The sequence below is a fragment of the Micromesistius poutassou genome, assembly GCF_964030765.1.
Source record: "Micromesistius poutassou genome assembly, chromosome: 22".
NCBI classification, from domain to species: domain Eukaryota; kingdom Metazoa; phylum Chordata; class Actinopteri; order Gadiformes; family Gadidae; genus Micromesistius; species Micromesistius poutassou.
Genome location: NC_140292.1, coordinates 3,849,115 through 3,865,737, shown reverse-complemented (window position 1 = coordinate 3,865,737; position 16,623 = coordinate 3,849,115). Strand labels below are relative to the sequence as shown.

The window sequence follows — 16,623 nt, the reverse complement described above, 5'->3', positions numbered from 1 at the left end:
TATTTGTTAACATATATATATATATATATATATACAGGCCTACAGTGGCTGATATACTTTAAAACAAACCTTTATTATTTAAAGCCCATACATGATGATGTATGGGCTTCAACCCTAGCGCTTGAGGCGTAACTTTTCCCGGATTCCGCCTACGAAAATTACATGCCACGTTGGTCATTTTAATGTAGATTTGAAATGCTCTTACACACTTGATTACATTGCTACTTTATTCCGGTAACCAATTTATGCAACGCACGGTCTTGCTGTGCGTGCAATACAATGTAAAGTCGTGTTGTTTGTTTTCGAGCTGGTTTGCTAAAAAGGCTAATGTAGCTAACAATAACAATGACTAGCCAATGAGAAACGGGAAAACTATAAGCGTTGCAAGCCAGGAAATTACGTCACGTTCTCACTAGAGCAGGTCGGACCTTTTCTTTATAGGCCAATGGGTCGGACCATGGCGTACCATACAACTGGATAGCGCCATCTAAATCACCTTACGACTTGCACGTACCAGCGTGCCGTACAACTGGATAGCACCTGATCCATGATCCGTAGCTGCTGTTCGCGAGTGTCACACTCATGCTGACATCTCCTTAAAGGTAAACAATGGATAAGTTCATAAACATGTCTACAGGGGCCGATTCATGTATACATGGTGCAAACATGCTAAATGCTACATGCTAGATGGATACTTAAGTGTAATAACAAAACAAATTTCTTTAGTGAAGAGCTCAGCCATTGAGTCGATTGCATTGTCGTCAAATAGTCAGCACGCTCCCTAATTTCTGATGTGTTTAACAGTAAAATACATATTGGTACGTGTATGGCGTTTCAATCGTGTTTTATAACAATCAGGAACGATCTCGGACAGCAACTTATTTGGCTTGTATGGAGACCACCTTTGGACCTTGTACTAATAGTCTGACACATTGACTAGCCCTATTTGACACGTTAGGTAGACTACTGGGTCAAATAGTGATTCATCGAAAAGAGTGATGTAGAATAAATACAAGTTCGACCTTGTCTCAGACAAATGCATATATTACTTTGTTTATCCACATTCAACATTTTTTTTATGAATGGTAAATGGACTGCATTTATATAGCGCTTTTATCCAAAGCACTTTACAATATTGCAAGTCAACCATGCAAGGCGACAGGTCGGGAGTAGTAATGAAAGTAGTAGTGTCTTGCTCAGTGACACCTCGACACTCAGCTAGGAGGAGCTGGGGATCGAACTAGCAACCTTCCGGTTACCAGCCAACCCGTTCTACCTCCTGAGCTACTGCCGCCCTAATCAAATTAAATAAATGAATATGAATGAAAAAGCTTTGCATTCTACCCAACTGTTGGAAGTTGGAAGTAGTTATATATTTATACTTAAAACAGGCCAATACATGAGATTTCATCTTTCTAAACGGTTGTTATTGTATTTTCCCTAGGTATTGTTTTACGTTATCACCGCTTCCAATGGCACTGGCTGGTATTCGTGTCATTGAACTGGCTGGCCTGGCGCCTGCGCCATTTTGCGGCATGATCCTGGCAGACTTTGGCGCTAGCGTGATTCGCGTGGACCGGACGAAGGTCGCCATGGCGCTGGACACCCAGGCGCGAGGAAAGCGCTCGGTGGCCCTCAACCTAAAGACACCGGATGGCGTGGCTATCCTCAAGAAGCTGTGTGTGCAATCAGATGTTGTTCTGGAGCCCTATCGTAAAGGTGGGCTCCAATAGTTTTGGAACACAAAAGTTAATTTTTAGGTTTACCTAACAATAGTTAGTGCTTGGCACTTGGTTCTAGTATGAACATCCTTACTGTACCGACAGAAATATATTGTTTCACAAAGATACTTATTCTAAGTCGCTTTGGATAAAAGCTTCTGCTAAATGTAAATGTAAGTTCTGTTCAGTATATTGGTTTATTCAGTTCGGTCTATTGGAAAAATGTATATTTCTGTTCGGTTCAGTATATCAAAATGTTAAATTCGGTTTCGGAAAGTCTGGGTGATTATCGGAATGTTCAGCATCATTAGTAAGCAATTATAAAACGGGGGGCCTAAATCAAGCGATCTGATTGGTTCCCAACCGTTGTATATTGAGCGTATACACACAGCTATGACGCCCGTTCAGTTTACAGAGTTCAGTATCACTCCGCGCCTAACTCTAACTGTTGTTTATGTATATATAAAAGCGATAGCGTAGTTCACTGAAGCCTAAAAAACATGTTGATTGCTGGAGAGGGTGGAAATGTTGTAAAGCAATAGGCACACGGTCGGCAATTTAGCCTACTATCGAGTTCGAGTGAACTCGATAGAAGGCTAAATTGCCGGCGAACCAAGCTACCGTCTTTAGCCTAGCCTTCTCTCTGAAGGACGCTACAGTGTGTTGCATAGCAACCGCCGTACACTTTGCCGGCAGCCAGGAGGGACTACTTTTTTGTATTCGTTAAAAAAAATGCTTTTTCGACTTTCTAGCTTTTTCAAAATTGAGGGTGTCTATGACTTTAATTTCGCCATATTTACGTAACCGTTTTATAAAAGCAATAGATCACTTCAGTCAGTGATATACGGTCATTATACCACAGTGAAGGGGCGTTGTCCGTCCCGACGCGCAGCGGAGGGGCGGCGACCCCCTTCACTGTGGTATAATGAGCGTATACCACGGCCTGTCGTGATCTATTGCTTAAATAACCTTGCCGAATGTAGTGGTGTTAAATCATGCATGAAGGAAAGTCCACTCACTTTGATCTCTCATTTCCCTTTAGGTGCTCTATCCTGCAGCCTGTTTGAAAGAAGTAGAATAATTAATTTATGCTATTTTTGATAGGAATGTCTGTTCCTAGTCGTGTGTGATTAGCGACTCTGTTCAGATGTCCCAAATCTAGACTCTATACTCTTAATACACTATACCAGTTTTACTATTGACTTAATAAAGCGATACATTTAGGATTTTATTTCAAACCAAATTCCAGGTGTAATGGAGAAACTGGGCCTGGGTCCGGAGAAGCTGTTGAAAGAGAATCCGGGTCTTATCTACGCTCGGCTGACTGGCTACGGACAGAGTGGGCCCTATGCCACGGCTGCCGGACACGATATTAACTACCTCGCCATGTCGGGTAATGGCTTTGAGTTTATAGATATTGAAATCCATACATGCATTCGTTTAAAGGGGACATATTATACCACCAGGTGTGAGTGTGATTAGCCGTTACAAGACTGCATGTAACAGCTATTCATACTCACAGCTGGTGGTATAATATGTCTCCTTTAAGAAAACGCTACCTCATGCTGACTCAAATTGGGATGATGTAATATTTACTCTCAAGCCAGAGGGTAATTCTGCTGAATGTAATTATTTAAATAAAATAAAATATTCAATAAGGTTAGTGAGTGATCAGTGGGGGGGGGGGGGGGGGTTGGCACTGGCCACCCTCTGGCTCCGCCACTGTGAGTGAGTGAAATGTCAAATTAGTTAGTCTTTTCAAAAGGGCATCTCAAATTAATGTACTGACGTAAGCTGTTACATTAAAGTGAATAATATTAACTTGCCCTACTTTGCCTTAAACCTTTTCAAAATGTTTGTATGTGTGGCTAGGTTTGAGACAGGACCTGACATGCTTAAAGAAAATGGTTTGATATTGAAACAACATTTCCAAACGACAAACAGTCGTGTTCTGTGCTCTTATTCTATCTCCCTCTCAATGTTCCCGCCAAAGGTCTGCTGTCCAGGTTGGGTCGTGACGGAGACAAGCCCTATGCGCCGCTGAACCTGGTGGCGGACTTCGCAGGAGGGGGCCTGACCTGCGCGTTCGGGATAGTCCTCGCCCTGCTGGAGCGGACCCGATCTGGCCAGGGACAGGTCATCGATGCCAGCATGGTGGGTGCTGCGTGCTGAGATGTATACGTGCTGCTGGTGGTTAGTTGGTCTCTACTCAGCCGAAGTGATGCCATGCAGTGAGGATCAGCCGTGTCTGCTTAAAGAAGCATGATCGTTTCTTGTGTAGGAGGACTTGTTCCCCGCGTTATTTCCTTCCTATAGAGAGTCTCATACAGCGGTCTGCATATAAGTGCTTTTTTATCTGCTGTTGGATTAAAAAAAAAAAAATTCCTTTTTTAATCATGAACTACTTTCTTATTTTTTAATCCTATTAAAAGATAAGAGATACGACAACACTTAAATAATCTTGTGAGGGAAATTGAGGTGTACAGCAGCAAATACAAAATAAAGTAAAGTAAATAATGCACGTCCTTGCTAATTATCGACATCAAGGCGAACATGTATGGCTGGTTATTGTGGTTGGGAGAGTTAAGAGTTAAGGATTAAGAGTTAAGGATAAAGAATATAATAAAATTGTGTTTATATATTTACATACCTGTATGAATGAGCTGATTGAATTATAATTTTTTTGAATTACATTTTTAAATTAGATGGTAATGGTCCGATATATATATATATAACGGGTCAATTAATAATGCAATATGCATCTCCTCTGAGTCTGCAGTATCTCTCTCTCTCTCTCTCTCTCAGGTGGAGGGCGCGGCCTACATGGGCTCCTTCATATGGAAGTCAGGTGCCATCGGCATGTGGGCTCGCGGCCGGGGGCGGAACATGCTGGACAGCGGTGCCCCCTTCTACGACACGTACCGGACCGCCGACGGGAAGCACGTGGCCGTCGGGGCGATCGAGCCCCAGTTCTACCTGCAGCTGCTCCGCGGTGCGTCGTAGTGTACCGAGACCTTCTGTCTCTGTCTCTGTCTCTGTTTTCTGGGAGGGAGGCGTGCATTCATCTCCCCCAGGGGATCGTATTTCCCACACAAAGTGTCAAAATCTATCTTTGTTTTTTGACCCTTTTGGTCTCCTTCTCATATAGGCAAGTAACTCCTTCAATATCTCAAATCGCGGCATTTCCGTACTTCTCACACTGATCCTCCTGCCATGCCACTTAAGAACGCCGTGACTCCAAAAGACGTTCTGCTAAGTCTCAGTAGTTGCCTTGAACCTGGTTAGTATGCTATCCCAAACATTTGTCATAATCATGGTCTCCTATCTATCAAGTTGCGCATTTGCGCGCACTTGTGGATCAACCCAATTCTGACAGATTGCGGAGGGAGCGTGAATGTGGTCGTCTTGATTTATTTATTATTATTATTATTGTTATTTTTGTGAAATGAATTATTCATAAACAAGTAATGTTTGGTCTTTCAACAATTTCAAATGAATAATATAATAATATGTCATTTTTTACATATAGCTTGTTTCATGTGGTGCCCCCCCACTGGTTGTCAATGGTTGGCGCCCCTGGGCACGGGCCCAAGTCCCTTATGGATAATCCGGCGCTGTACATGACAGCACCGCTTTCGTGCCAGATAATAGCTCTTAAATCAAACCTACAGCATGGTAATCCACCTCATGTATTAATAGTTGTCATGCATGCAGACAAGTGATGAAAGATGGACAATTGATTCGATTTTAATATTTAAACAGTCTGGGGGAAATCTACGACTTCAGCTACAGTGCCGTATATAGCACTTGATGTAAACCTGAGCTCATTGCATGCTCATTCCATGGCACAAAACATGAAGGCTTAAGCACCAAGTTATTCAATTCAATGAATGGGATCAAGCTTTTAATTTTTTAGACCAATGCAACCAAAGGCAAACGCACACACACACACACACGGCTTAATCTCCAAGACTCCAAGGCTCATATCGGACCTGTCCGTCAATGGTCTTTGTTGTGGTACACTGTTCTGTAGTGAGGCTCAATAAGGCACAAGTCAATTTTGAGATGCAATTTAATACCGAGGAAAGCGAGAGATGGAATAGAATTTGGGGGGGTAATTCTAATCACATTTGTCCTCCTGAATGCCGGCAGACTGCTCTGCTTCCCGTCTTATCAGAAAGCGTGCCCAGAGGCCGACACAACAAGATTTACTTGACATTAGCTAGTTTCACTGTGATTCTGAGTCGAATCATCTCTCCCTGTTCCCATTTTGCACCAAAGGTATTTCATGTTTTTTTTCCCGTGACTATAAATGTAGGAGTTGTATTGAAGACATGCTTCCTCTTCGTCATATTTTTTTAAAGGCTTGTCTCTGACACCTGACACCTTCTGAACCTCTTGTTTCTTTTTTCTCCCAGGCTTGGGATTGGACGCCGCAGACCTGCCCCCTCAGATGAGCCCTGACGATTGGCCGGAGCTCAAGCGCGTGTTCGAGGGTCGTTTTGCCACTAAAACCCAGGCGGAGTGGTCGCAGGTCTTCGACGGAACGGACGCCTGCGTCACGCCCGTGTTGTCCTTTGACCAGGTGAGCTCCCACCCCCACAACAAGGAACGGGGGTCTTTCGTCAGGGCCCGCGGAGAGGACGAGAGCCCCCGTCCGGCTCCCGTTCTGTCCCGTACCCCCGCCGAACCCTGCCTGGAACGGGACCCTCGCATCGGACAACACACCCGCGAGGTTCTGGCGGAGTACGGCTTTAAAAGCCAAGAAGTGGAACATTTTATGGCAGCTGGTGTCATAGAGCATAACGTTCCCGAGGCCAAGCTGTGAGCTTGGTGAAATGTAAGCGGCTCCTCCAGCCAACTGCGGGTGAATGAATGTGTTACACAAATGCAATTGTGTAAAGGAGAACCAAGGAGAATTACGCCTTGTGCTGTTAACTCTCAGCCAATTGAAACGCTGCCTCTGGGGGGCTGAGGATATTCTGTTTTAATGAATTGTTAATTAAGTATGTGACAGTACTATAATTTATCTTAATACAATGAAATAACAATTTAGTTTAATCAACATTTTCTGAAAATAGTATTGTGGGTCTTGAATAATGGTGCCTTAAAGTACAGGAACATTGCCTGACGTTATATTGTAAATATTATACATAAATACGTTTTTGACCAGCAATAAAAATGGATTGAAATTTAGTGTATTTTCTGTGTGTGTGTGTGCAAATGGGGTATGAAGACATTCTGGACATCTGTTACGTGTGTAGTTGTTGTCCTTGTGTTTTCCTCTGTGTCTCCACTCTCGTTCGCTGTAGGTGCCTTGATAAACTACTAGAGAACACACACAACCTAGGCTAATACATACATAACCTGATGGGATACCATAGGAAAAGCTATGTGATGATAGTGTAAACCCAAGGGTATCTTACCTATTCACCTAAACCCCTATGGTGTACCAAGCACAGAAGAATGACCAGCCACGACACATCAACCAAACAGACGAACAACGGATTGGATTACAACGGGGAAATCTGTGCAATTTTTCAAGGCACTGATGACGAATTGGCCGACGGACACCTGCCAGATTGGACAAGGGGTTGGCTGATGACACCTACAGAGAATGAGAGGGGAGACACAGGGGAAAACAGACGGACAACCACACATGTAATCCACCAGAGACACAATTCTGTGTCATTATATGCAGGAGTATAGGGGCTCTAATTTTTTCTGTATTCTGTTCTCCATGACCATTCAGTCTGATTGGAAAACCCACCAGCATTATTTTTATTTCTTTTATTTTTATCTACACTGAAATTCGCTATCTTTCGTCTTTCAGTTTTAGAACTGTGCGTGATTACATTTGATTGTGACACTACACAGTATTTCTCATTTTTAAAAGGTCCATATTTTACCACCTTTAAACAAATTTGTCATACTGGATCAACTGAGATTTTCCTCCATTAGGGTCTCTTTCTCTAGCTTTCTCTCTCCATACAGTTTATTCATGGCTTAAACACTTTGTTCCTTCCTCACATCTTGTCCGGTCAGTTGTTCCTAATGAGCTATTAAAGTTCACATGCACACACATGCACGCATCAACATATATACACACACACACACACACACACACACACACACACACACACACACACACACACACACACACACATAAAGCCATAAGGCATGCAGTTATGTGAGGAATGTATGTGGTGTGACTTAATCCATCTGACTCTCACAAGGCCGGGCCATAGACAGGGTCATTCACAGTGAGGTTCAGGTGCGAGATCAGACCATGGCTATAAGGGCTTTGAGGAGAGAGTCATTCACTCAAAGTCCCAATGCCTTTTTGAATTTGAATAATAAACAACTCAATATTTTGCTCACAAATACAATATAATCAAAGGTAATACAAAGGCAAGGTATGGCGAGGTAAGGCATGGCAACTCAAAGTGCTTAAAGCAAAGCATAAATAATAACTCTTATTCCCACTCAAAAAGGTGAGCATCATTGAAGTTAAGTCAACTACATAGTGGTGGAGGTGGAGATGGTGGATGTGGTGATGGTGGAGGTGGTGAAGGTGGAGGTGATGATGGTGATCGCCTCAGACTGTGCATCTTCAGTGGGGATCTTCCTCCCTTGATCCTCCACCAGATAAGTGCGTACAGGGGGCCTTTGATCGTAGTCATTACTTCTCTCAGCAGGGGGCAAGACAAAAGGCGTGTCTCCCTGGATGTGCTGGAGGAGGCTTTGAGGAAACTGAGCAGTGTGATCTGGTCGGCTTGGAGGTTCGCTCGCTCAATGAGAATGTAAATGTAGAACTGGGAAACCATTATGCAATGTTTCCTCATGTCTCTCGGAAAAAAACATTATGAGAATGACTTGAATGCGTTATGTCATTAAGCTGCAGAAAGGAAAAAATCGCATATCAAATCTATAGAATATATAGGGAATTGAACATAGAATTTAATAAGGAAATGCGTTCAATTCTTTGGAGTACCTCCAAGGAATTAAGGAGGTGAGGGGTACCTGGCAGTGTAACTCAATACAGGGGAGAAAGGAGATGAAAACTAACAGCAGGGCACATTTCATATTGATAAGCCTGAAGACACTATAGTCTCAGTCATCAAGTCACCAGCGTTACGCGTTCAGGCGACTCGCTCACACCATCCCCACACGCCACCACCACCACCACCACCACCACCACCTCCTCCTCCTCCTTCATTTTGTGGCCAACCGGTGTGAAATCTATTTCCTTAATGTTATCCCTTTCTGTATGTTGATAATCCTTTAACTCATTTCATAATATCGAAGTATAGGGTGTCTTTTGAATTCAGGCAGGGTGCACTACATCATAATTTTACACTTTTACACCAATGGCGTAAAGATGGCTTTTCATCTTTGGTGTGAAGCGCAATACGTTGTTTCATTGTTGTCATAGCATGATGTGAACACATCTCTTCAAGGAGCAGAGTTCTTTTCTCTAATTCTCTAATTCTATTAGAGAAGCTTAAGCGATTTTAGCATTTTTTTTAGGTACCTACAAGTTAAGGACTTGTAGAGTTGCAGAAAGGCCGTCACATTGTACATTTGACAGGATGATAAATTCCAAACCCTTGGTCGAGTCACGTTGTTTATATTCTTAATCACGGAGGACATCAGTACAGCGTGAGGCTCAATGAGAAGCGGAAACATAAACAAGTGCTCTATTATTATAAGACATAGCCTTGTACAATCTGTGGTCCACACGCTTGACTACTCATAGGTCAAACTAAACAAAGGGTTTCTTACAGTCTCTCCAATATATAATTATATAGATAATATATGATTAACAAAAGAGAAGATGGTCCCCTCGACCTCAACTTTATTCTTAATGGTCCTTCATCTTTGAATTTGTTTGCCATGCTTGGCTTAAGATAGTATAACTAATTCTTTAGCTTGTAGTGTTGTTTCCGGTAATATAGCATGGCTTAAATTATACAGCAGAAACAACCTAATAGCTCAAAGCATTCTTTTCTCTTCACCTCAATGACTCCTCCCCCTTTCTCCTCCTGCTTCACTGCTCAGCTGCTGTGGCTGGGAGTCACATGATCCATCACTTGATCAGCTTAAAGCATTGCAAAGGCAGCCCACAAATGTCTCCTTGTGTGTGTGTGTGTGTGTGTGTGTGTGTGTGTGTGTGTGTGTGTGTGTGTGTAAGGTTAAATCTGTCTATGTTTGGCTACCCAGGATATTCTTACTTTACATTGAAGGCACGTTAAAAGTTGTGTGTACACAAAAGTTCATATGACCGACACTTTTTGTCTTGTCGTTAAATATATTAAATGTATGGGTATTCCCTAAAATAAAAGGCCTGCATTCCTGAGTGTGTGGATGTGTTTGTCTGCTCTGTGTGTGGTTGTGCCTGCCTGGTCCTGATTCTCTTGTGATTTTCTGGGTATAGTCTGGTGATTCTTGGTGTAAGGCCAACACCTGACAGTGCTGGGATGGGAAAATAACAGTGGATCTCACTTCCATTTTCCTCGACCCAGCATGGCTCTTTCAACTACTTTTATGTGGGTAGTCAACTGTTGTTTATGTTTTGGTTTGATTAAATATCACTATCATTAAATATCATAACAACAGGATGTAATTGAAATTGTTGGTTGCTGACACGATTTGATTAAGCGTTTGTTTAATAAAAGACACTAATCATGGTTAGTGTTTTGCGACGGAAGTTCCATGAACTGCCATTACAGTTAATGAAACGCTTGTGCCTTTGTTGCCATTCAAGGACTTAATGGTCTGTGTGTTGTACTCCCCTCAAGCCATTCTATCTTCTTCTCGCCTTTCTATCTAAGCCCCTGGGCCAAAATGTAAACACCAACCACCACATGATGCTCTGACCTCAAAGGCGCCTCACCAAGTCATCCCGCCTTGTGCAGGCTTTTCTTAAAGATTTTCCTCCCTTTGTAACAATGTCTTTACTCCTTTAACTCCTTCTCAATGGGTGAAATAGTCTGCCACAGATTCTCAGTCACGCAGCACCTCAGGCCTCAGTGACGGTGAGGGCAATAAAACAATTGATCTACACACACACACACACACACACACACACACACACACACACACACACACACACACACACACACACACACACACACACACACACGCCTCCACGCTTCTCTCCTCCCCTCTCGTCATGGTCATCGCCTTGCACTGCCCCCTGCCCTCCTCAGACTAAATCAGAGAGGCCTGCCATTCCCGCACACGGAGGGAGAGAGAGAGAGAGAAAGCGAGCGAGAGAGTGATGCATGGTGGTTGTGTGTTGCTGCTGCTGCTCCGTTCCCCAGTTATGCACTAGAGCGGAGGACCATCCACCAAGCCGCCTTACCGAGCGACCAGCGGAGGGACTGGGGAACTTTGAGGAACTTTGAGGAACTCTGAGGAACTTTGAGGAACTTTGAGAAACGGTTATCCACCAACCAGGGCCGACTGGACAAGACCGACTCATCTCTTCACACACAGGTCTCTCTCTCTCTCTCTCTCTCTCTCTCTCTCTCTCTCGCTCTCTCTCTCTCTCTCTCTCTCTCTCTCTCTCTCTCTCTCTCTCTCTCTCTCTCTCTCTCTCTCTCTCTCTCCCCCCCCCCCCCCTCCTCCTCCCCCGCTCCTTCCAGAGTTTTAAACCATGACTCTGTTAGTGGAAGACCAGTCCACCCAGCCCCAGCCTTGCCGGCTCCCGGAGCACTCCCCCACCACCACCACGGGCACCACCACCACCGCCTCCCTGGACTGGTGTCCCACCCGCGCGAGCAAGCAGTCGATGGGGGACGGCGGCGGCGGCGACGGCGTGTTCGGCGCGGTGGAGCCCCCGCGGCGGTCGCGCGGGCGGCTGCTGCTGCACGGCCTGGTGATGTTCGGCCGCGAGTTCTGCTACGCGGTGGAGGCGGCGTTCGTCACGCCCGTGCTGCTGAGCGTGGGGCTGCCGCGCAGCCTCTACAGCCTGGTGGTGGCTCATCAGCCCCATCCTGGGCTTCCTGCTGCAGCCCGTCATCGGCTCGGCCAGCGACTACTGCCGCGCGTCCTGGGGCCGCCGGCGGCCCTACATCCTGGCGCTGGGCCTGCTCATGCTGCTGGGCATCAGCCTCTTCCTCAACGGCGACGCCGTGGTCTCAGGTGAGCGGGGAGGCGGGGGCGCGGGCGCGGGGGGGGGGGGGTGGGGGGGAGGGTGAAATGTATGTGAGGGTGGGGGTGGGTGGATGACAGGGGAGGTGGGGGGGGGTCTATGTGAAGGGGGATGGGTTGATGTGAGGGGTCGGGTGGATGTGAGGGTGGAAGTGGGTGGATGTGAGGAGGGTGGTGGTGGATGTACGTGAGGGTGGATGGGTTGATGTGAGGGAGGGTGGGGGTGGATGTGGCACCCACTACCTGGTACAACCCCTACGCAAACCGTTATATAAACGGCCGTGAAAATAAATGATTTTATTTTACAAACTCCCTGTTTGGGGAGTTTGCCTTATCCGCGACTCGAGTCTCGGGGAGATAAGAACACAAACGCTATCAACAGCCGTTCAGTGGGCTGACGGCAGCGCTCACACGTTTTTTTTTCACCACGCTCTGTCACCCAACACTCGGCTCCAGAATTATGTATGAAAGGGGGGGGGGGGGGGGGTATTTCCCTTGATCTTGTCGCATTGCTGCTAGGTTTGTGGCAGAATGCTATTAATATCATTAAAAAACTGTGAAAACATTTTAACCCGCTGCTGGCATACTAATGATTTGGACCACTGACCTTGAATGACCATTACAAATGATCCTCTATATTGTCATCCACTAATGTATGGCAAATATGCATGATGGAGTGTGAGCATAATGCTTCACGTATAGTTTAAGGAATCATCTGTATTCATGCAAAAAACAATATAAAGGGATCACTAATCACAGTGTAATATGCGTGTATAGGATTGGATGATTTAGGGATTGCTACGGCTCTGGTTGGAGCTCACATTGTTTTACAAAGCACACACGAGTGTTTGTGTTGTATAACGGTATACGGTGTAAGCTGATTATCTCGACATGTTCCTGAGGTAGTGCCTTCAGTTTAGTAATTGCAAAGAACGACCCATAGCTTTTATTCACCTTTTTCTGCCAAGACTAGTGATGTTTGAGTATTCTTATACTGCTTGCTTATTCTAGTCCATGCCTTTAGAGTTACTGCATGCTTGTTCAGTCTCCTCTTGACATTGGCAATCTGAGCGTCAAGTGTCAATGTTGTGTCAACGGCAGGGGTTCTGTTTTGTTTTGTTTCCACCGTTTCCTCACTATGTGTGCGCATGTGTGTCTGTGTGTGTGTGTGTGTGTGTGTTTGTGTGTGTCTGCGCCCGCGTGTGTATGTGCGCACGTGTGTGTGTGTGCGCGTGTCTGCATGCGTGCGTGTGCGTGTGCGTGCGTGTGTGTTGTCGTCTTGCAGCAATCATCAGTGAGCCGGAACTTAAGAGGATATGGGCCATCGTGGTGGTGATGCTGGGAGTGGTGCTGTTCGACTTTGCCGCCGACTTCATCGACGGGCCGATCAAGGCCTACCTCTTTGACGTGTGCTCCTACCAGGACAAGGAGAGAGGCCTCCACTACCACGCCCTCCTCACAGGTCTGTGGAACATGGACGGGCGAGCGTCTAGTACATTTAACCAGGTCTCCGATCCACAGCCACCCGTGAGGATGGTTCGAGGATACGTCAATTGGGCGGGGGGGTTGTGTGGGGTGAGACGCATCTTGCTTCAGGAGGTCTACAGGTAGTGACTGTGTCCTAACCATAACCCTATGAGAGAAATGCGTTTGACTATCGTTAGTTTAATATACATTACAATTTAAGCTACCTACCCTGCGGTCACGTCACAGATTTTAGCCTTTTTGGATTGGATCAGAGATTTAAACCAACGTGATTGGATAATCTACGGCTATCCCCTCATTAATATTCATGATTCTTCCAGATTCCGCCTACGAAAAACACATTCGCCTACAGGTAGGTTGTGGCTCAAGCCCAGTCACTTCAGACTGGGGAGTCCAAGACCCTGACGGCTACACCGTCCTGACTGAATGATACATCTTGACTGCTAGACTCAGGGGGCTCATCGTGGTTCAAAGTCCAGAACCTCCCTGTTGCCTAACACTAGCTAGTTAACACATTAGCCAACTATGCTATCCTGCGCCTTGAAAGACACGGATACTATTGGGATTAGGATATTAGGCCCTTCACACACTGTGTGCAGTGTGCACTGTGTTCATTGCAACACTAGACGCTGAACCATGCATCTGGAACGTGTCCCTGTGTTAATGATAACTGAAATGCCCTAATGACATGGACAGACACACGTAAACGTGCACAACTGCACACACTCTCTCTCTCTCACACACACACACACACACACACACACACACACACACACACACACACACACACACACACACACACACACACACACACACACACACGTATTTGCAGACACACACAGATGCACACAGTATATACAGTATATGCATGTGCACATGCACACATAGACACGTAAACCCACAAATACAACTGCGCACACACAGCACACACACACACACACACACACACACACACACACACACACACACACACACACACACACACACACACACACACACACACACACACACACACAATGTCCCCTGCTCTGCCTGCTTATTAGCTTTGTGTGAATGTGATTAGCTATAGAGGAAATGCTAATTTCATCTCAGGCTCTGGGTTTTATGAAAGGGTGAGGGATTGTAAAAGGGCTATCTATTTAAAATCCCCTTAATGTTCTAGATGCATGGGATGATGACGTCAGTTGACCCAGTTGAAAACTGCGTCTTTCTTTTCAAATCGACCTTTTCCGAGTCCTCTCTGCAGTAACATTGTCACTTTTTTTCCACTTTGGCAATCCAATCTATGTGGCAGATAGGGTTAGTTTGCTAATTCTCACTTAAAAAGTTCCAATGTACCAGACACAAAGATGTGTCTCGTACTCTTGTCCTATTCAGCTGCAGTGCCAAGATAGTTGCTCCTATTACTAGTAATAGAAGGCTAATCTTACTACTTTTACTACTGCCTCTTGCAAAAGGTCTACCCTTGCAATACTATTTTTACTTCTACTCTTACTATTAATACTTCCCTTACGGCTACTATTGCCACCAGCACTACCACAATTACTACTAATATTCCTTACATCCCAACATCATCATAACAATCATAATCGTTATAACAACCCTGACCAGAACCAAAACACCACTAGCATGAGGCCAATGATTTACCCCAGATAGTGTGAGCATCGGTTTAGCCTGCTAAGTATAGCATGAGGCCCATGCTTAACCCCACTTGAGGCCCATGCTTCACCCCACATGAGGCCCATGCTTCACCCCACATGAGGCCCATGCTTTACCCCACAGAGTATGAGGGCCCAGGAGCCAGTGTTCTGCTCGTGGAGGCCCAGGGTGTAGTGAGCCATCGGTGCGGGGCCAGTATAATCCAGCCCAGCCCGGGGTCATGTGCTGCAGTCACGGGGCTGTGCTGAGACAGAGGGAGCCCGGACACATGACCCGCGTCATGACCACCCTGACGCCACAGCGAGGCTGGCATCATGTGACGTTTCTTAAGGGGGTTGGAGGGAGCCTGTGTGTGTGTGGGAATGTCTGGGTGTTTAAGAGAGTGAGAGCAAGAAAGAGAATGAACCAGAGGAGTGCTTGTATAATTACTGGGGAGTGTGTAATTACATTTTTCTTTCGCATACCAAGCATTTTCTCTGCCCATGATTTGAATCATCATGAAACACTGCCAGTGTTAATTGGAAGAGATCACTGCTTGGGTTAGTCGGGGCTAGCAGAACCCTCAGGATAATGCAGCTTGACACACTTTAAATTAGTTTGGTTTGGGGATAATTTGATCCAATGTCCATTCATAGACTACACTCGTTACACACCACGAGAAGGATTCAAGCATCCAAAGCAGGTGGATGAATCTGTTAAAACAGTCCAACTTTTGCTTGCTTTGCTTACTTGTGAAACCCAGAGTCTGTACAGTTTGAGTTGGCTTCATGTTACCCCCTCTGTCCCCCAGACTTCAGGGTCGTTACAGAGACAAACAGACTCATGGAAGCAGGGGGGAGCGAGTGCCTTGAGGCTTCACCCTGGGTATGTCTGTAATCATTTGGATAATACCATCTGACGATGACATGAGAACCATTATCTTTGCAATCATGCAGATTTATGTTCATCCCTTTATTCATGAGCTCCTGCGGGTTTCCCCCCAGTCCCCAACAGTCAATATAGTCCTGCTAAATGGATGACTCTTGTCACTCTTACACACTGTGTTTGGCTTTTTCTCCCATTAGTATGCGTTGCTGTCCCATTATACTGTCTCATTATTATGTCACTGTCCAGTTGGTATGCGTTGCTCTCTTCCATTATCAGATCCTCTGTGGTATTCTCTGCCATTACTGTGTTCTTGCAGCCTGGAAATCCAGACCCACATCTAGAAAGCTGTAGGGTCTGGCAACGAGCAATGAAAATGGCCCAATTCGAGGGGTGGCACCAAGCATGCATTTGTAAATATCACTGCACGCAATTGGATAACACTACGACCAATCAGAAGAATACCAGAAGCTACCAGCGGAGCTAACCAATAGATTGGACTCTTGCCCCATCCGGTCGGTAAAACAGCAAAGCTTTTGGCCTGCCTATAACAGATACACCGATGTGATGTGAATGTTCTGGGCCAGGGGAATCTGGGAGTGAGTAAATTGCTTGTTCCCAGAGTGACTCGCTAAGCAAATTCAAATTGTGCTCTCGCGAGAACTCCAGGATTTCCAGGGTAGTGTTCTTGATTCATCACAAAACACAATAAATAAAAAACACACAACAAGGGCAG

The 16,623-nt window shown here is 45.4% G+C and overlaps 2 protein-coding genes across 2 annotated transcripts in view; both read left to right on the top strand.

The window, feature by feature from the left end:
• The first annotated feature begins 451 nt into the window (after nucleotides 1-451).
• On the top strand, nucleotides 452-6,922 carry amacr (alpha-methylacyl-CoA racemase). The gene is made up of 6 exons (XM_084486183.1): nucleotides 452-602; nucleotides 1,445-1,719; nucleotides 2,971-3,114; nucleotides 3,715-3,875; nucleotides 4,527-4,713; nucleotides 6,140-6,922. Exons 2-6 carry the CDS (start codon nucleotides 1,473-1,475, stop codon nucleotides 6,547-6,549), a joined length of 1,149 nt encoding a protein of 382 aa, XP_084342309.1. The 5' UTR covers nucleotides 452-602; nucleotides 1,445-1,472; the 3' UTR covers nucleotides 6,550-6,922.
• Nucleotides 6,923-11,382: 4,460 nt separating this feature from the next.
• The window catches only part of slc45a2 (solute carrier family 45 member 2), a gene marked incomplete at both ends in the record, with an annotated part of 10,342 nt that continues 5,101 nt past the window's right edge, over nucleotides 11,383-16,623 (top strand). The window contains 3 exon segments of the mRNA XM_084486357.1: nucleotides 11,383-11,703; nucleotides 11,705-11,870; nucleotides 13,165-13,341. Of these exon segments, the coding sequence (XP_084342483.1) occupies nucleotides 11,383-11,703; nucleotides 11,705-11,870; nucleotides 13,165-13,341 (664 nt within the window).

Excerpts from the sequence above, each read along its gene's own strand:
- amacr (XM_084486183.1), top strand. The coding sequence starts at position 1,473 with ATGGCACTGGCTGGTATTCGTGTCATTGAACTGGCTGGCCTGGCGCCT. Across the intron at positions 1,720-2,970 it reads TCTGGAGCCCTATCGTAAAG|GTGTAATGGAGAAACTGGGC; the intron begins GTGGGCTCCAAT and ends ACCAAATTCCAG. Across the intron at positions 3,115-3,714 it reads TAACTACCTCGCCATGTCGG|GTCTGCTGTCCAGGTTGGGT; the intron begins GTAATGGCTTTG and ends TTCCCGCCAAAG.